Source organism: Gorilla gorilla, chromosome 13 (assembly GCF_029281585.2).
Source record: "Gorilla gorilla gorilla isolate KB3781 chromosome 13, NHGRI_mGorGor1-v2.1_pri, whole genome shotgun sequence".
In the NCBI taxonomy this organism is placed as follows: Eukaryota; Metazoa; Chordata; class Mammalia; order Primates; family Hominidae; genus Gorilla; species Gorilla gorilla.
In genome coordinates, this window is record NC_073237.2 from 59,269,204 (window position 1) to 59,289,424 (window position 20,221).

The 20,221-nt window shown below is 39.3% G+C and overlaps 1 protein-coding gene and 1 pseudogene across 6 annotated transcripts in view; one reads left to right on the top strand and one right to left on the bottom strand.

Moving 5' to 3' along the window:
- LOC101151950 (prorelaxin H2) overlaps positions 1–20,221 on the top strand; it is a 40,655-nt gene that overhangs the window by 15,899 nt on the left and 4,535 nt on the right. For 2 of the 6 annotated variants that reach the window (XM_004047776.5, XM_055350618.2), the window contains exon 1: positions 19,256–20,072. The exons of 1 other annotated variant lie outside the window; for it this stretch is intronic. In XM_004047776.5, the coding sequence (XP_004047824.2) occupies positions 19,862–20,072 (211 nt within the window). In that variant the 5' untranslated portion in view covers positions 19,256–19,861. Of the gene's footprint in view, positions 1–13,447; positions 13,539–16,225; positions 16,496–18,703; positions 18,780–19,255; positions 20,073–20,221 lie in introns of those variants that run through there. 3 more of the 6 variants (XM_019033014.4, XM_055350614.2, XM_055350616.2) reach the window with 3 other exon arrangements.
- LOC134756868 (non-histone chromosomal protein HMG-17-like) lies at positions 12,707–13,326 on the bottom strand (annotated as a pseudogene).

The window sequence follows — 20,221 nt, forward strand, 5'->3', positions numbered from 1 at the left end:
GGATGATGTTCAGTAAACACAAATTTTGTGTTATCTTTCAATCTGTTTGGTAGGTTTATGATGTTAAATTCCTGGTTAGGTTCAGTTCAAGTATATTTACCAAAGAAATTAGAAATACAGGGACCATCAGGTTAGGGATTTATTTCATTACAGTAATAGGATTATGTCATTGGAATTGGAATTTATTTTACACTTGGTCTGATTTTTAAATCATTTTACATGACTTAAATGTCAAATTATAATGTAAAATGATTATTTTCAGTTATGCACCCCACAATTTGAAGCCACATATGTTTTGAGGGAATTTTGAATATGAAGACCTCTGAGTATTAGAAGTTATATTGAGTGGGGATTATGCGTAATTTTCCTCTCTTGGAAAATCTATCTGTGATTGTATGTTTTCTTTTTAATGTACATAAACAAGTAAAAAACACAAGGAGAACTTCAGCTGTAGACCCTGCACTTTAACATTAGTAACTGCTAATCTACCCACAAATATTGGTGATTTTTTTTGCACATATAACAATAAAAATTACTACCACCACCTTAAGAGCTGATTGGAATTACATATTTTATTTATTTATTTATTTTGAGACAGAGTCTTACTCTGTTGCCCAGACTGGAGTGCAGTGGTGTGATCTTGGCTCACTGCAGCCTCTGCCTTTGGGTTCAAGTGATTCTCCTTCCTCAGCCTCCTGCGTAGCTGGGACTACAGGCACGTATCAACACACCTGGCTAACTTTAGGTATTTTTAGTAGACACGCAGTTTAGCCATGTTGGCCAGGTTGGTCTTGAACTCCTGACCTCAAGTGAATCCATCCACCTCGGCCTCCCAAATTGCTGGGATTACAGGCATGAGCCACCGTGCCTGGCCTGCATATTTTAATTCCATATTTTGCATATATTTTTAGTATTTAAACATTTGCATATTTAAAGACATTAGTACACTTACAAGTAAGGGAAATTCTATTAGGTTAGATATTTTAAAACCTCTGAAAATTAATTCATTTCTAAGTAATAGTTTGTTGCTGTGTACCTTTAATAAGTACAGCAATTAGAGCTTTCATATTCAAGAACAGTCAGTTGCAAGGACTGGACACCCTAAAAATGCACAACTCTAAAGAAAAGGGAAAAAAATCTGCCTATTGAGCCATATAAAAGGGAAGAACAAGTAACCTTATATAACAGAAGTTATATAAGGTGAAATAATGACGATGGCAAGGAATTTGTTTTCTTTATATATTTTATTAGGAGAAAAACTACTGTAGGAGAGGGAAAATTGCTTCTGTGTACCCTTCGAGGTTTTTTGGCTGGTCTATGAATTAAATTGATATTAGACAGATTAAAAGGAGAAAAAACATTTAATTACTTACATACGCACAGGAGTCCCACCAAAATATGAGACTCCAGGAAGCAGCCAGATGATTGAGAGAGGTACTATCTTAAGCTAGAGTAAGGAATAGGAATAAGGATTTGGGGGTACTGGGGAGTGGTAGAGATGAATTGTGGGAAGGCGGGAGGAGGAAATGTGTGGTGAATAAAGGTTACCTTGCTATGCAGATAAAAGTCTCTCCGGTGAGAAAAAGTTATCTATGAGTAACTCTCTTTCTGGCAAAGATAGATACATTTACTAATAAAAATGTCCTTTACAAATGGGAAATTATACTTTAAGCAGATGGGGAGGCAAAGTGCTTTTTCTGCATTGACTGGTTCTCAGTTTCTTTTAGCTCAAAATAATACATCAAAGTGGCATATTTTGGGATGACTTGTTCTGACCCCATCACTACTTGGTGGTAAAATGCTACCCAATATTATAACATCATGTGGTGCCTTCTTTTAAAAAGTCTTTAAACATGATATAATTTCCTCAAAGCTTTATGATGTAAAATGAGGTATCTCAGATATGGACTTCTCCAGTGAGAGGATCCCAAAGGCTTTATACCCGCATATTCTATTGTGGGTTTGGATGCAGTGGAGAAGAAATACCAGGATGTTTGTAGCTTTATCAAATTGAAAACTTAGAGCATCTAATTATTACTTACTTAGAAATCAAATTGTTCTCTGTGGACTTCCTTCTCCAAGGAGATTCAAAGCACTTGCTACAAAAAGGGAAGATCACAGCTTGCTTCTCTGTTTTCCTTCCTCCAGGCAAAACCTTGTATCACTTGGTTGGCTTAACAGAATTAACTTCTCTCCTTGGATTTCTTGTCGTTGTTTTTATGTTGTTCAGTAACTATTAAATACTTTTCATCTGTGATTAAAAGCATATTGCTTCTGGAGGGTCCCTGGCATGCTGCAGTCCTATGACTGGGCAGCAGGTTTCTCACCTTCCTAAATCTGAGCAGTAAAGCACTGCTGGAGGGTAATCCACCCCTGATGTTTCTCCTTTGGGGGTTGCTGAGTGGTAAGGGTGCAGCTGCTGCCCTATCTGCTTTCCCAGAGTCACAAAGAGAAGCTCACACTTGGAAGGGACCTTATTCATTGTCTGCTCCTGTTTTGCTGTCTATCCACTGATATCCTAATCTACCTGCTCTAGTCCTCAGTGTGGTTCAGGCTTTGCTGTACCCATCCATTCGGATTTGGGCACCAAGCTACAAAGTTCATATTTGCACAGATCTCAGCTATGTCCTCCTTCAAATTCTATACCTTCCTGTTCTAGTTTTGAAATAAAAAGAAATAAGGAGGAGAAGAAAGTGACCATCGTTCTCAGGGCTGCCTCAAAGCTAGAGATAGAGAAGAAGAACAAGCTCACCAACTCGAGTGTACTGAGCACAGCTGACACCAAGGGCAGCCAATGCTCCCTGTATCTTTATGCTCTGTAAATTCAGTGACCTGAGGGCAGCACCTGGGACAGCTGCTTGCAGTGTTCTGCTTTCTCCTTTTTCCTTAGCCACAGTGCATGTGTTTAGGCAGATACCTTAAGCCACTGAACATTGCTTACTTGCTTCCTTCCTTCTTCCCTCCCTCCCCTCTTCCCTCCCTTTTCTTCCTCTTTTTCTCCATTTCTTCTCCCCACCCTCCATCCCTTCTTTCTCTCCTTCCCTCCATCCCTCCTTCCTTCCTGCCTTATTTCCTTCCTTTTTTCAACAAATATTTGATTAACACTTATCTAAGGTGATCGGGACATAGAATTGTGCTCAGTCACTGCTCATAAACAGCCTACATTTAGTAAAAATGACAGACAGTATCTAAAGAAATACAAAGTGTAAATCAAGCTAAGTGCTATGATGAATATTAAGGCTGGATGGAGAGTCAGGGAAGAGCTGTCTTTGGGAAAGAAGTATTTGAATAAAAACGTGAATAAAATGAGGGGAAAGCTATGTGCAAGATGAGGCAGTAAGCACACTCACTTCTTTGATCTTACCTGGAAGAAAGTCCATGAGCTCATTTTCTAATGGGTTGGTTCAATCTGTTGCCACTAGTAGGAAGCCTACAGTTTTGTTTTGTAGCCTTCACATTCATACTTACCACTAAAATATTTGCTTCCAGCATCAAAATTTACTCATATGAGAAAGTGAGATTGGAATTTAAACTTTTGGTTAAAACTGTGATTTTCAAAAATTCTGCTTTAGTAGAAGAATAGTCTTATGTTTGCCTTTATTGTTACTGTGAAGTATGAATCACATTGAAGTGTATAATTTTAAGATGAGAATCATGTTGTGATTCTTCAACTCACTGAAAATGAAGTGCTGCCTAATTTTGATGAGATATATTATTCCAGTCTTTGTTGTAGTTGTAGATTTATCCATAGCTGGCTTCCATATGTTACATTCAGATGATAATGATAAAATGCATCATTTCTACCCAGTCTTCCAGCACAGAGTAGCTAGAAGACAGAACTATCTTTCTTCTAGGTTTGTGTGCTTCTTCAAAAAGTCTTTATTTAGTATTTTTAAATGCCCTCTGAATATAAAGAGTCTTTAAATGCAATACTAAAAATAACTTTTCATATGTGAAAATGTTTCATTTAAATTATTTTTGTGTGGCTGGGCATGGTGGCTCATGCCTATAATCCCAGCACTTTGGGAGGCTGAGGTGGGCAGATCCCCTGAGGTCAGGAGTTCGAGAGCAGCCTGGCCCACATGGTGAAACTCCATCTCTACTAAAAACACAAAACGTAGCTGCGTGTGGTGGTACACACCTGTCGTTCCAGCTACCTGAGAGGCTGAGGCAGGAGAATCACTTGAACCTGAGAGGTGGAGGTTGCAGTGAGCCGAGATCATGACACTGTACTCCAGCCTAGGCGACAGAGTGACACCCTATGTCAAGAAATTAAAAAATAAATAATTTTGTTGTGTCCTTGTTAGTGTCCAAAATTCACTGGAGAGATTCTTTCAGAATTGTAAAGTTTAATTAAAAGTGTTAGGTTTGCTGGGTGTGGTGGCTCACACCTGTAATCCCAGCACATTGGGAGGCCGAGGAGGGCAGATCACCTGAGATCAGGAGTTTTAGACCAGCCTGGCCCACACGGTGAAACCCCATCTCTACTAAAACTACAAAAATTAGCCAGATGTGGTGGCAGGTGCCTGTAATCCTTACTACTTGGGAGGCTGAGGCAGGAGAATGGCTTGAATCCGGGAGGCAGAGGTTGCAGTGAACCGAGATTGTGCCACCTCACTCTGGTCTGGGTGACAGAGTGATACTCCGTCTTAAAAAAAAAAAAAGTGTTAGCTTAGAGGATGAACCTTAATGCATTTCTTAATGGTATCTGATCAAATAAAAAAATTAAGTTTAAGAACATCTTTAAAGGTGCTTCTTTCACCTGCTCTTCTATTATTTTCTACTACATGAATCCATATTTTCTGACTTCATAAAGAATGTTATTCTTATTTCTTAAAGAGTCCTGCTCCATAATTCTGCAAAATTATTTACACAGAGAGATGGTCAGAACTACTGTCCAGGATTTCAGTGGCTTCTGAATTGAAGTCCAGAATTGAAATACCAGTAATTCACTGAGTTGCTTGCTTTCCAATTATTGTAAATAAACTAACATCATGCCTTTGACTAATGATCCCATAGAGGAGGTTCATTTTATAGTTTCATATATTTATAGCATATATCGGTAACTTTACCCAAACCCTAGTAAAAGTTTGTCAGCTTAATGTATTTGTGCATGAATTTAACTACCACTGGAGGATGGTGAATTTTGTTTATAGCATCTGATATTTGAACTTTTTCCTAAACGAAAAGTTACATTAAAAAAAAACTTCTCATAAAAAATCCTCATGGGACGTTCCATTCAGTTCATGTTTTCTCCCTCGTTCTTCGTTTCCCTGCCCCTGAGCCATTCGTCTTGTTCTTTTCTCAATGGCTATGTTAGAAACTGGTAAATATGTCTGCCTCCTCTGCCTTCCCTGCTCACCCTCAGTTCATCAGGAAGTCATATAGGCTTCCTGTATTGCTTCCCAGGAATTAAAGAAATCTTAGTCACCACATCAAAAAATCTAGATCATTTTGCCTTTGAAACTTTCACTTCCCAAAGGTTACTTGTAGTGAACGTGTTTACAGTTCCTTAGGAAAGGGATGTGTATGAAACTTGGTGTTAATGATAAAAATAGCAACACTAGATAGAATGCTGGGCTAGGGAGATGGTCATTTCTAGAGATTCACCAACTGAAGGAGAATGTATCTCACTATAAGGTAAGAGGCTTTTCTTCCCAGATCATCAAACATCTGGGTATAGTTTTTAGTGTTCATTTCCATGAGGGCACAGATTTGTATTTGATTGGCCCTTTTCTTATTGCCAATCTTAAAAATCTTTAAAACGGAAATCTATTCTCTTTGGAATCAACCCAGAAAAAATAGTAGCTCAACTTTAAATCAGCAAATGGTTAAATATTGTTAGAAATAAATTACTTAATTCCTTGAGTTAGCTGATCCTGTTCCCAGCTTATTTAAAAAAAAATAGAATCCTCAGCAAAAACTACAAACTAGTAACAGAATTTCTGAATCCAAAAGGTTGAAAATGAGCAGCACAGCTCATTTTCTTACCAATAGGTAAGAAAAAAAATAAGATTGTTAATTCTCTTGTTCTGTGATTCTCTTTGAGAAGGTCCATATCTGTTGCTGAGTAAAAACATTAATGTTAAGAGACCTTGCTAAATTATAGAATAAACTTCTTTGAAAGGTATAGTAACAAGAAATTACTGTTAGAATTATTTACACTTACCATATTGGGGTTTTACAGCATCATTTAACTGCTAGAGCTATTTTTAAAAATCCACATATTTCACATTAAGCATAGTAAAAAACCACCAAGAGGTGTAGGAAATAGAAGGCTTTTAAATGTATTTCATATTATTATGAGATGTTCATTTTTCCAACCAGCTATTTCTTGTTACTTTGTTCATGGTAGGAGGAACAGAAAAGGGATGTTGTTTATCCTGACTTCACTCACTGAGGGAGAAAATAAAAATGGCAGGGTGAAGTCATCTTATTATAATGTTGCAAATAGTTTTTAAAATCCAGAAATTTTGGCTGGGTGCAGTGGCTCATGCCTGTAAATCCCAGTACTTTGGGAGGCCAAGGCAGGTGGATCACCTGAGGTCACAAGTTTGAGACCAGCCTGGCCAACATGGCGAAACCCTGTCTCTACTATTTCTAACTGTGTGTATACATACACACACACACACGCACACACACACACACACACACACACACACACACACACACATAGTTTTGTTAAATACTGTGAAATTCTCTTCCAAAAGGGTCGTACGATTTTGCATTCCCACCACCCCACTGGCGTATATGAGTGTCTCTCCCACACTTCGTCAACAGTGTATTAAGTTGAAAATTTTTGCTATTCTGATGAGTAAGAAATGGTATCTTAGTGTGGTTTTAGTTTGCATTTCTCTTATTATAAATACAACTGAGCATTTTTGACATATTCACAGACCAATTTACATCTTTTGCAAGTTGCCTAATTTGTGTCTTTTACCCATTTTTCTCTAGAATTTTGGTCTTTTCCCTCTCAATTTTAAAAAAGGTCTTTGTATGTTAGAACTATTGTTTGTATTTGTAATAGATGCGGCAAATATTTTCTTTCAATTTAATACCATCTTTTGACTGATTACAATGTGTGTGTGGTTTTTTTCTCGTACTAATACCAACTGCTTTACCTATATAAGCTTTAAAATAGGGTGTAATATCCAGCAGGGCCAGTTCTCCCTCAGAGCTCTTCTTTCTCAGTGTAGCCCAGCTATTTTTTTTTTTTTTTAAGACAGAGTCTCACTCTGTTGCCCAGGCTGGAGTGCAATGATGCAGTCTCAGCTCATTGCAACCTCTGCCTCCTGGATTCAAGCAATTCTCCTGTTTCAGCCTCCCAGGGTATGTGTGTTCTTAAAGTGTATTTAGTGTAAGCGGCACATAGTTGAATCTTGGTTTTTTATCCATTCAGCCACTTTATGTATTTTGATTGGAGAATTTAATCCATTTACATTCAAAGTAATTATTGATAGGTAAGGAGTTACTATTGCCATTTGGTTAATTGTTTTCTGGTTGTTTTATAGATCCATTGTTTGTTGTTTATCTTTGTGATTTTATGATTTCCTGTGGTGCTGTTTTGATTCCTTTCTCTTTATCAGTTGTGTATCTGCTATTATCTTTTGTTTTCTGGTTGCTGTGAGGGTTACATAAAACATCTTACAGTTATAAGACTCTTTTATGTTGATAGCAACTTAATTTCAATCCCATACAACAACTCTAGACTTTAAACTTCCTCATTTATATTTTTGATTTCACAATTTACATATTTTTACATTATGTATTTCTAAATTAGTTCAGCCATTGTGGAAGACAGTGTGGTGACTCCTCAAGGATATAGAACCAGAAATGCCATTTGACCCAGCAATCCTATTACTGGGTATATACCCAAAGGATTATAAATCATTCTGCTATAAAAACACATGCACATGTATGTTTACCGCAGCACTATTCACAATAGTAAAGACTTGGAACCAACACAAATGCCAATCCATGATAGACTGGATAAAGAAAATGTGGCACATATACACCATGGAATACTATGCAGCCATAAAAAAGGATAAGCTCATGTCCTTTGCAGGGATATGGATGAAGCTGGAAACCATCATTCTCAGCAAACTAACACAGGAACAGAAAACCAAACACTGCATATTCTCACTCATAAGTGGGAATTGAACAATGAGAACACATGGACACAAGGAGGGGAACATCACACACCAGGGCCTTTCAGGGGGTGAGGGGCTAGTGGGAGGATAGTATTTGAAGAAATACCTAATGTAGATATCGGGTTGATGGTGCAGCAAACCACCATGGCATGTGTATACCTATGTAACAAACCTGTACATTCAGAACTTAAAGTGTAATAAAAAAAAGAGAAATCAGTGAAATGAAAACAATAAAAAAAGTAATAATAAAAAAGAAGAAAGTCCTAAAGATGTTATTTGCACATATATATATATATGTCAATGATAAGTATATACTTAATAAATACAGATGTACAAATATATACTGAAAAATTATGTGCTTCTTAACAACTTATTATAGTTATTATTTTTGACTTTTTTGGCTTTTAACCTTCATACTAAAGATATACATGACTTACAGAGAACCATAATAATATTAGAGTATTTTGGATTTGACTATGTATTTACCTTTACCAGTGAATTTGATACTTTCTTATATCTTCATATTAGTAACTAGTGTCCTTTTATTTCCACTTGAAGACTCCCTTAAGCATTTCTTGTAAGGCAGGTATAGTGGTAATGAATTTCTTCAACTTCTTTTGTTTGTCTGGGGAAGACTTTATTTCTCCTTAATCTCTAAAGGATAGCTTTGTTGAGTATAGTATTCTCACCTGAAAATTTTTTTCTTTCAGCACTTTGAATGTATCATCTCATCTGTCCTGACCTGCAAGTTTTCTGCTGAGAAATTTGCTGATAGTCTAATGGGAATCCTCTCATATATGATTTGATGCTGTTGTCTTGCTGCTTTTGAAATTCTCTTTGTCTTTGGCTTTTGACAGTTTAGTTGTAATGCAACTTGGAGAGGACCTATTTGAGATCAATCTGTTTAGGAACTTTGGAGCTTCTTGAATCTGGATGTTCATATCTCTTTCAAAACTTGGGAAGTTTTCAGCAATTGTTTCATTATATAAGCTTTCTGCACGTTTGTCTCTTCTCCCTGTAGAGCTCCCATAATGCAAAAGTTTGTTTGCTTAATGATGTCCCATATGTCCCATTGGCTGTCTTCACACTTTTCGTGGTTTTTTTTTCCTTCTCATTGGGTAATTTCATATGACCTATCTTCAAATGCAGAGTTTCTTCCTTGTGCTTGATCTAGTCTGCTGTTGAAACTTTCTATTATATTTTTTATTTTCTTCACTCAGTTCTTGAGCTCTAAGATTTCTGTTTTCTTCTTTATTGAATTTCTCATTAAGATGACGAATTGCTTTCCTGATTTTGCTGAATTGTCTATCTGTATTCTCTCAGATCTATCTGAGTTTCCTTAAGATTATTATTTTTAATTCCTTTTCAGGCAACTCATAAACTTCCTTTTCTTTGGGGTCAGTTACTGGCACCTTGTCTTTTATTGGTGTCATGTTTCTTGCTTTTTAATAGTTCTTATGTCCTTGAATTGATGTCTGTGCATCTGGTGGAACAGCACTTCTTCCAAACTTTAGAGAGTGCCTTTAGTAGGGAAAGATTTTGACTCTGGAAGGCATGGCATAGCATTGGCCCAGCTAAAGGTTAGGACCCAGAAAGAAGGTACAGCTGCAATTTGGGAAACAGAGCCAATAGGGCACCATTGCAACTTAGGCCTCAGGACACGAGGAACTGCATAGTGGGGATTCTGGACCTGGGGATAGTGGGACATAGAAGTATCCCAGATTCTGTGAAGCCAGGTGTGACAGCAGCAAGGACCCTGGAATAGCAGAGGGCAGATGTCACTTGGGCCCTGGAAGGAAGGGAGCAGTGCTGCAATGATTCCATTCCTTGGGGATGGGGGTATCTCAGCAGCTCATACTCTAATGGGCTAGTCCAGTTCCAGGAAAGCAGGGTACTACAATTATTCAACCTGTAGGGTGAGCTGACCCAGCTCAGTCAGTGCTCTGTTTAGCTAAGATGTAAAATACCACGTCATCTCATCCCTGAGATGTGCAACTGATTTGGCTTGGCCATGACACTGATTTCCTGGAGGCAAGGTGCTGCTTCCATTCAGGAATGGGGGTGCATGACTGCTCTGAGCAGCCAAGGAACCAATTCTTTAGGAGGCTGAGTGCCATTTCAGCTCAAGCCTTCACAGGGCAGGGCCAAAAGCAACTTGGAGGGGTGGGTGGAGCATCTCCACTGCAGCTTGACCCCAAGAAATAGGATGTAGCAGCAGCTCAGCTTGTGGACGGTGCGCAACAATTTGGGGGCAGTTCAACAGCAACAAAGCTGGAGGGATGGAAGTGTACTATGGCTACCTATCCCCAGAACAGGACACATTCCAACAGTGTTTCTGATTTCAAATGCAATATCCACGTGGGTCACAGTGGTGAGTATTTTCTCCTCCTCTGTGGGGAGTGTAGCTGTGTGGATTCCAGGGAGTTCCCTCAGCTGGGCTTAGTGCCTGTGAGAACTGCAGGGGTCACCAGAGGTGAGGACTGTAGGTGCCTAAGGTGGTGATGGGGGCGCTGTGGTCCTCTTCCTTACCTTTTCCCTGCAAGGAGAATTTCCCCCTGGTTCCAACTGATCCTGATGTAGGGATAGGGTGGTGGAGGTGAGGTGTTTCCTTCTGTTGTCTATGTGGCCATCCTGGGTTTCTGCACACTACAGAGTTTCTAATACACCTTTAATGTATTCTAACATCCTCCCTTAGTTATTTTCTTCTAAATGTAGTTGCTTACTTATTGTTTTGGCTATCTTTGGGAGGGTGGTGGTGAGTATTGGGAGCTTCTAGTTAGGTTATCTTACTGATGTCATAAAATAGTGGATTTCAAATGCTCTCACCAAAAATAAATGACAAATATATTAGGTGATGAATATATTAATGAACCTGATTTGATCATTTCACAATGTATGCATGTATCAAATTGTCACATTGTACCCAATAAATATATATGTAATTATTATTTGTCAATTAAATAAAATAAAAAGTTTTTAAAAGACATAGAGTCGCTGAATGGATTAAAAAACAAGACCCAACTCTATGCTCTCTGCAAGAGACTTGCTTCTCCTTTAAGAATATACATAGATTGAAATAGAAAGGTTGTAAAAAGATACTTCATGCAAAGGGAAACCGAAAGAAATCAGTGGTAGCTATGCTTAAATCAGATAAAATAGACATTGTCAAAAACTAAAATGAGATAAAGAAGGTCATTATATAATGAGATGAAAAGGTCAATTCATGAAGAAGATATAAAATAAATACATATGCATTCAACATCAGAGAATCTATATATTCATAACACAAATATTAATAGATCAGAAGAGATAGAGTGCAATATAATAATAGCAGAAGACTTCAGTATCTCACTTTCAGCAACACAAAAATCATCTAGATAGAAAATAAGGAAACCTGGACTTGAACTACGCTTTGGGTCAAAGGAACCTAACAGACATATACAGACCATTCTATTCAACAGCAGCAGAATACACATTCTTTTCATGCACACACAAAACATTTTTCATGCTAGATCATGTGTTAGGTCACAAAACAAGTCTTAACAAATTTAAGAAAATTGAAATCATATCAAGTATTTTTTGATACCACAATGTCATGAAACTAGAAATCAAATTGTTAATTTGGAGAAGGAATTGCAGAACATTCAAAAATACGTAGAAATTAGACACCCTCCTCCTAAACAATGTGTCAAAGAAGAAAATAAAAAGGAAATTAAAAATATTTTTAGACAAATGAAAATAGAAACAGCATACCAAAACTTACGGGATGCAGCACAAGCAATTCTTTTTTTTTTTCCAAGCAAACTGTATCCAGCTTTATTAAAGATACTCTCCATAAACAATCATGGTATTTCAGGCAGGACATGGGCAGAAAATCATTAACAGTATACAACAACTTTTATACTCCCTTCTTCAATGGACTACCAAAAATTAGAAAGCCACTATAAAACCCAATGAAGTATTCATCTTATGCTCTGAACAGGGAAAGTTTAGAGTGAGGGTTGACATTTCACATTTAGCATGTTGTTTAACAACTTTTCACAAGCCGACCCTGACTTTCTGGAAGTGAAAAGAAAATGGCAGAATTTATCTGAAGATCCACAATCTAGAAACTGAACCACTTCTCTTTTGACAGGTGCCATCTCAGTGGCATCACTGGAAAGTCCAGATTGCCTGACACACTTGTAACCAATGATTGGGGGTCAGGTCCCAACAGATGTCTAGGCTTAAGGGAGTTAAGTCTACGCTGAAAGATGGAAATGAAGAAGAAGACATAAAACGAATTTGTTTTTCCATACCACAAGGCTTTGTGCCAAGGTGGCCATGTGTGTCAAAATCAGGGGATCCCTCCTCTTGGGAGCCAAGAGGAAGTCTCTCAAAACTAGAAGGGAAAGGTGTTTTCCCCACATCAATCCAGCTTCAGAGACATTCTATTAGTGACATATGCCCCTTCCCCCAAAAACAATGAAGTATTCTGTGTGCTAACAACATAGCTTAAAAAAAAGTAAAATAAAATTCTGCATTTTTATAAAACTTGATAAAAAAATCATATTTCAAACTCTACAGTCACCAGAAGTATACAGTTATCAAAAATGCACACACTTCACTTGGCATCTCCAGCACTTTCAGCTTTCTGTGCCTGGTCTGTTTTGGCATCTCCATTTTCTGCAGGGTTATTCCCCTCCTTGCCAGCATCAGCTTTTCCCTTTTTCCCTATGGGTATCTTCTCTCCTGTCTTTGCATGGGCGTTTTTAGGCTTGAGCTCTGGCTTTGGAGGAGCAGGTTTAGTAGACAACCTCATGATCTTCTCTGTGGTTCATCCTTCATCATGACTTTATCTCCTTTAACATCCCCTTCAGCCTTTCTCTTGGGCATGCTGGCAGTGGTGATGTACTTAAAAATTGTATTCTTGTATTAAGAATGTGTCCAATTAGAGCCCCGGCTGTTTTCCCTATCAGCTACATTAGTTCCAGTGAGGTTTATATCCTTCCTCCCATCACATGTCTGCTCATGCACACATATACATGCACACATACACATACCCCGCCCCCCACTCTCATCTTGTACATGTGAAATAAATTCTTCAAAATATCTTGGTTTTGGCCTTCAGTTACTCCTGTTATTGGTCCAATCTTCAGTTTTTCCTAACCTTAGAGATTTCACTTTGTTGCAAGTTATGGTATGTCAAGAAGCAATTATTTGAGTCAGGTGATGGCCTATCATCTTAGAGTGCATTTTTTTCTCCAGCCAGATGAGCTCATGGTGAATTCTTGGACTGAGATCTAGTTCTTGCTAGAACAACATTTGTTTCTGCAAGTAGGGCTTTCCAGAGCAAACACTCAGATCTAAATCAAGAAAGGAAGTATATCAGAGAAGGAATAAGTGAAGGTAAAACAAAAATTTTTATTTTTCTTATTCTTAATTGATAAAACAGAACACTTTGTTCAAAATAATAGTTGAAACAATGTATTAGATTATGTATGCTTATATATATCTTAGTGTATGTTTCTGTTTAAGTGACATAAATGACAGCAATGATACAAGAAATGGAAGGGAGGAATTAGAATTACTTTTTATTATAAAACACTTGTACTCCAGTGAAGTAAGATAGTGTTATTTGAAAGTGGGCTTGGATTAATTGTAAATGTATGTTGCAAATTCTTGGGCAACCTCTAAAAATAGTTCAAAAAGAGTTATAACTGATATGTTCAGAAAGGAGAGAAAAGGTAATAATATTAAAGGTTCGATTGAAGCTATGCACTATTGGGAATGGGAGCCATGCACGATTGGGGGATCTGAAAGATCTGTCACCCTAGCGAGGAAGAGACTCTAAATGATAGGAATGGAACTTCATTGGAATGTTAGTTTTTTCCTAGGAAATAAGTATAGATCCTAAGTCCTTTGAAACTTGGCACTTTGGGCAGGGGTGTAGGGGAGAGGTACAGGGAGGAAGGGTATGAAATTACTGAAAACAAAAAGTCCTGCACACAAACACAGCTTCACACACAAGAATCTCGTGGTTTTGTTCTCTTTCTAGAGTGGAAAGAATGCAAGAGCTAAAGCAGCTAACCTACTCTACCTAAAGACCAGAACTAAATAGGGTGCAAAAAATTGGTGGAGGGAGGAATTAGGCGTGATTGCCCTGGGATAACCCCAAGCCCTCTCTAAAACCCTGCTTCCTTAGACCTTAGTCCAATACAGATATTCCTCCTGTTTCCTGCACCCTGCTCTCCCATCCACAATCCTGTGGATTCCTCTTTTACCCATCACAACCACTCCACTCCCCCTCCTCAAAGATGTGACTCACCCTAAGATTGGTGCTCCTGTGGCAGCCTGGATCTGCTCCTGTGGCAGCCTGGATCTCCTCACTGTGTGTCACAGGATCTTTAATTACAGGGGCTCTGCCTTTCCCTAGTTGTAGTAATCTGGGGACTCAGTTCATTTTATACTCTGTAGCCAGGGCCTACTAGGTGCTCCCATGCTTCCACCCACAACCCCCAGGGAAGCTGCGCACACCTCATTATGAGATCTATAAATTTCCTTCAACCAAGATGTGTTGAGCAGCCACTGTGTGCTTGCCACTGCCCCCAAAGAGCTCACAGTCTAGCAGGAAAGACCTACAAGTAAGGAGTTGTGAGTGCTGTGATAAAAGGAACAGACTGTAAAGGAACTGGGATGGGCGGTGCTGAGTGTGGAAGAGATGGTTAGCAAAAGATCCATCATGTAGTTGATGCTTGACCTGCTTTTGAAAAGAAAATAAGCAAAGAAAGAGAGGCGGAGGAGGGACAGGGAAAGGCAAAGGTAGTGGCAAGGCCGATGGTCCAGGGCATGGAATGTAGGGGAACTGTCAGGGAGTGAGTAGGACTGAGGACTGGGTTGTGGAAGAGGGAAAGGAAAATGCTCCTGGAGAGAAGACAGGAAGAGGGGATCTTAAAGAACCTTGTAGAAGCCAGCTGTGAAGTTTAGACTACATGCTAGGGGTAATGGGAAATAGCTGAAGGGGTTACAAAGGGATCAGGATTTCTGTATTAGAGAGACTAATTTTCTATCAACGCTGAGCAGAGAGTGAGAAGGGATGTGGGAAGAGGTAGCAAAGAGATCCTGAGAACCATAGAACACATTATATACAGTCTGAACTGGCTCCTCTGTCCCTCTAGGAACAAAGAAGAGGAGGAGATATGTTGTAGTAGTTGGTTGTTTTAATAACCTCCTATTCACCCTGTTGGAGCGGGAGGAATTCCTGCCTTAGGATTATGCACATGGCCAAACATATGACAAGTGATACTGGCCTAATGAGACTGACAGAAATTTATTAATTACATAGACTTACAGGATGGAGGATAAGGACACTAAATGCCATGCAGGGCCACGTGGGGGTTGCAGTTGGGAACAGACTGAATAAGAGGGGCCATGTGAGGCAGGCTTTGCAGTATCAAAAGGGTAAGGTGACCCCTGGTTACCACGAAAGGATGTGACTGCCTTCTTTGAATAATTCCAGGGCTGGCAGAGAGCTGAAACTTGCTATTCAGGAATAAGCAGGAACTGTGTCTGGCTCTCTTGACATGGAGGGTTTTTTGCAGGAACAGAGTGAGGGAGGAAACTTGTGGTCAGGCCATGTGAGGCCATCCCAGTTTTACCAGATGTCAGGGCAGCACATAATGTTGGGATTAATTTTAGGCCTTATAGAACAGATCAACCCTTGATGCTTTGACATTAATTTTAACCTAAATTTAGATGGAAGAGCCGGGTTCTGGGGTCCCTTGTGATGTTCTATATGTGATTGTGGCAATGGCTGGATTGTATGGTCAGAGACTGGAGATCACACGTGAGAGCCAATGCCCAGCATAACAGTAAAACCACAAACCACAATAAAAGCAAACAGTGACATCTTATTGTTTTGTTTTTGTTTTTCAATTTCTCTGAGGCCTGGGTGATGATTACTGGGACCACCAGACCTGGCCAGGGGTGATTCTTTCTGAACTTTCTTTCCGTACATATGCTATTAGTTGAGTAGAAGTAAGAAGTGAGGAAAAAAACTGATGAAGTTATTTATCTTTCCTAATCTCTTAACCAAGGTATTTCCAGCAGTTTGCTGAGAAGACTTTTTGGAGATCACGATGGCCCTTCATTTCTTGTTTGATTCTTCTGGATAAAGCAGCATGATAACCTGAAAGGAAAGCATAAACATCTGGAACAGTTCCAAAGGCACCTGGGGAGAGTCAGCACTGGAGGCTTGAATAAAAGTGTTTACTTCTTCTTATTCTCCAAATCTCAATGAAATAATAATTTTAAAAAAACTAGAAAAAAAACAGATCCAATGTAGCACTGACTGTCATTGGGATCAGGTATGAGTTACCTGTTGTTGACAGATCATGGGAAACAATAAGAATTTTGTAGAAAATACAAAGCTAGGAAAAGAGATTAGTGGTAAAATATAAAAGAGCAGGGTTTTATATATTTAAAAAATAAGTTTCTCTTACAACTGTTGGCAAAGCCCTATAGACAAAGTTGGTGCTGGAAGATGGTGCAGGTAGAAGGCCACAAGCAAAGGAATTCAATATGGGGCTGTAGAAGCTCAGAGGCCACCTGTTATCTGGGACAAAGCTGAAAGGAGTGCTCTATGAAATGGAGATTCCAACACAGAAGGACGAGGGCAATGCCCAGGAAACTTACAACTTGGACAAGACAAAGATGCACCCCCAGATGCAGAAAGCAGCTCGGCAGAGCCCATCCTGACCCACATCCCTCATCTTGTCCTCCACAAAATCCGTGGAGACAGGGCTTCTGGACCCAGAATCTGTATTCACTGCTTTTCAATATATGACTCCTCTTTCAGTGGTACAAAGATTTCCTGTGGTAAACCATCTAGTATAAACACTCAAATAATCACTTCAATCCTTAGACTATCTAATTCAAGTGCCACTAAAGTATGCCTAAAACTCTCATAGGAAACTGATGACTGTAAGTTTATTTCTTAATAAAAATGTATTTTGCACATATATATATACACACACACACTCTATCTATCTATCTATCATCTATCATCTATCATCTATCATCTATCTATCACCTATCTATCAGCTATCTATCTCAGGATAGAGTAAATAACAGAAAAACCTTAAAAAGTTACTTATAAGAGCCTGTGAGAAAAAGCATCCAACCTCATTTAGCCCCTCAATGTTGCCAGCAGGCTACTCCCACCCTCCCAGGCAGCTGTGTCTAAGCATACAGACCTTCCTCTTTATGCTCCACACCTCATGGTCCCAAGAGGGCTACTTCACCTCCCTTTCTATGTCTGCTTCAGGAAGGAAAGAAAGGAGAAATAAGGCTTAGGGCTAGAATCAGGAAGTAAAGGCTTTCCCAGAAACCTCCACACTTGTGCTTAGGTGGTATTAGACAGAACTGTGTCACATAGACACTGCTACTTGTAAGAGACACTGGGAAACCATGTCTAGCACTTACAGCCTCGAATGTTCCTGCTGTCCTACATTCAAAGACATTACTCTGTACATATTAGCCTTCACTATTCAGATGAACTACAACTGGAACTGGATCTAGGATACAGGGAAATGAAGGAAAGGGGGCGTTGGAATCCAGTAGACATGGGTTGGAACCCAAACTCCAGCAATTGACAGCTGTATGCATGGACATATTTATTGTTTCTCCTTTAAAAGATTTCCTTTTTATTTAAAGGACTTGAAATGCCTTTTAGTTGTGCCTGTAAAGACTGTGAATCTTGCATTTGCCTGTGATCCTTAGCAGTAGGGTAAGCCCACATCTGGCATATGTGCTGGCCAAAATTACCCTGAATAAGTGCATGACAACTCTCAATCTGTTTCTTCTTTCTGTAAAATGGGAAAGCGGGCATTGTACTGGACAGTTTTAAGGACTCTATAAAACCATGTAGGCAACATAAAAAATCAAAATATCCCTGGACACTTTGGGAGGCCAAGGTGGGTGCATCACCTGAGGTCAGGAGTTTGAGACCAGCCTGTCCAACATGGTGAAACCCAGTCTCTACTAAAAATACAAAAATTAGCCAGGTGTGGTTGTGCACACCTGTAATCCCAGCTACTTCAGAGGCTGAGGCAGGAGAATTGCTTGAACCTGGGAGGTGGAGGTTGCAGTGAGCTGAGATCACACCATTGCACTCCAGCCTGGCGACAAGAGCCAAATTCTGTAAAAAAAAAAAAAAAAACCAAAAACAAAGAAATCCCTGGAAATTTACATTTTTAACGACCAATTACTTTGGAGTACAGCCTTGCACATGGATTATTTTTACAAGGACTGTCAACCCACAAAAATGTTTTCAAACCTCAGTTTTGAGAGGCCTCTCTCAAACTGCGTGTTTTAATGAAAACTCATTTAAAAGCATTGATTGCATCTGACCATCTCATAGTCTTGGTCAGGTATTTTTTGAAGAATTACACATTGCTTGGCATTTGACCAATGCCAAGTGGGCCTACTGACATCACCAGCAATCTAGAAATTAGAATTATTTGATTCCATAGTTATGTTTGTAACTAAGAGATTGTTATTCTTTTATTTCAAAGCTACCGTAACGTCCTGCATGTCTCCAGTTTATCTGATGGAGCTGAACTAATCTGAGTTTATTATGAACACAAGCAAGTAAGTTATTTTAAAAAATGAACCTACTTGTACTAAAAATTTACAGGTGGAAGGGTTGTCTACTAACCATATTACCTAGAACGGTGTGGATCTTTAGAAAGTTAAATTAGATGGTGGTAAAAAATCACCTCTTACCAGGTGCAGCAAACACAAAATACAGTAAACAAACAAACATATCTTTGTGCTGTAATTTGTTACCAAAATATTCTTTGTGGGATTGTGGGATTTCCACTGCTTTTTTTTCTTCTCTCTCTCTCTCTCTCTCTGTCTCTCTGTGTGTGTGTGTGTGTGTGTGTGTGTGTGGTATGTTCTCCAGTCTCCAGAGATGTAGATTAGAATTTTAAATTAAAATGTTCAGATAACTAGTTACAATCAAATTTATCCCCAAGAGTGGAAGGAAAGTCCAATGGAGAAATTGTTTTGTAAATTAAAGACATTACTGCACAAGCCTAACATGATGTTACTGGGGATTTTAATCTTTTTACCTGCATTCAGATTAAAAGTCATCAGTTTTCCCTCTCATCAACAATTTATTTATTCATCCATTCTATTTTTATATTTTTATGGATTGATATACCCAACACTATACTAATTAACCCAATTTACAAGATAATCTATAATCTTATTTAAGTTAGAAGGGTTTTTTGGCAAATGTCCACTCTAGAAAACTGGGTTGTAAGAATATGGGCGATCTCAAATTTTATTGTGTGTGTGTAAAAGGAAAGGCTTCATATCTAAAATAACTTTACCTAAGTATACTAAATTGTTTGAGGGTAATGAAAGAGAAGAACACAACTGTAAAAGGGCCAAGGACAGAGGGATGGGCAAATGAAGGAAAGGCAGAGAGGGAGACCAAGAGCTGAGGGGGAAAATTCTGTGGAGGGGTGTGGGAAAGGGGTGGAGCTGGCACCCTTGCCTTAAAAGCTGAGTGATAGCCCAAGGGATACAAAAGACTGCTTGAGCCGGGTAGGGAAAGCAGCCTAAAGCCCGGGACAGGCACACAGGCCCAGGTCTGTAGGCCACAGCAGCTGCAGTCCTGAAAGGCTGCAACACCCACACCTCCAGGAGAGACCAGGCCCAGGATGCCTCGCCTGTTTTTTTTCCACCTGCTAGGAGTCTGTTTACTACTGAACCAATTTTCCAGAGCAGTCGCGGACTCATGGAAGGACGACGTTATTAAATTATGCGGCCGCGAATTAGTTCGCGCGCAGATTGCCATTTGCGGCATGAGCACCTGGAACAAAAGGTCTCTGAGCCAGGAAGATACTCCTCAGACACCTAGACCAGCGGCAGGTGAGAGCTCCCGGCCCCCCAGCCTTCCCGCGCTTCCCATTGGTTACTCTGGGGCGGCCGCCCAATTGGAACGGCGGCCTGCACGTCCGACTCGAGATCTCATTGGCTGCCACCGCTCAGCTCCTACTCAGCCGTGGCTGGTCCCTAAA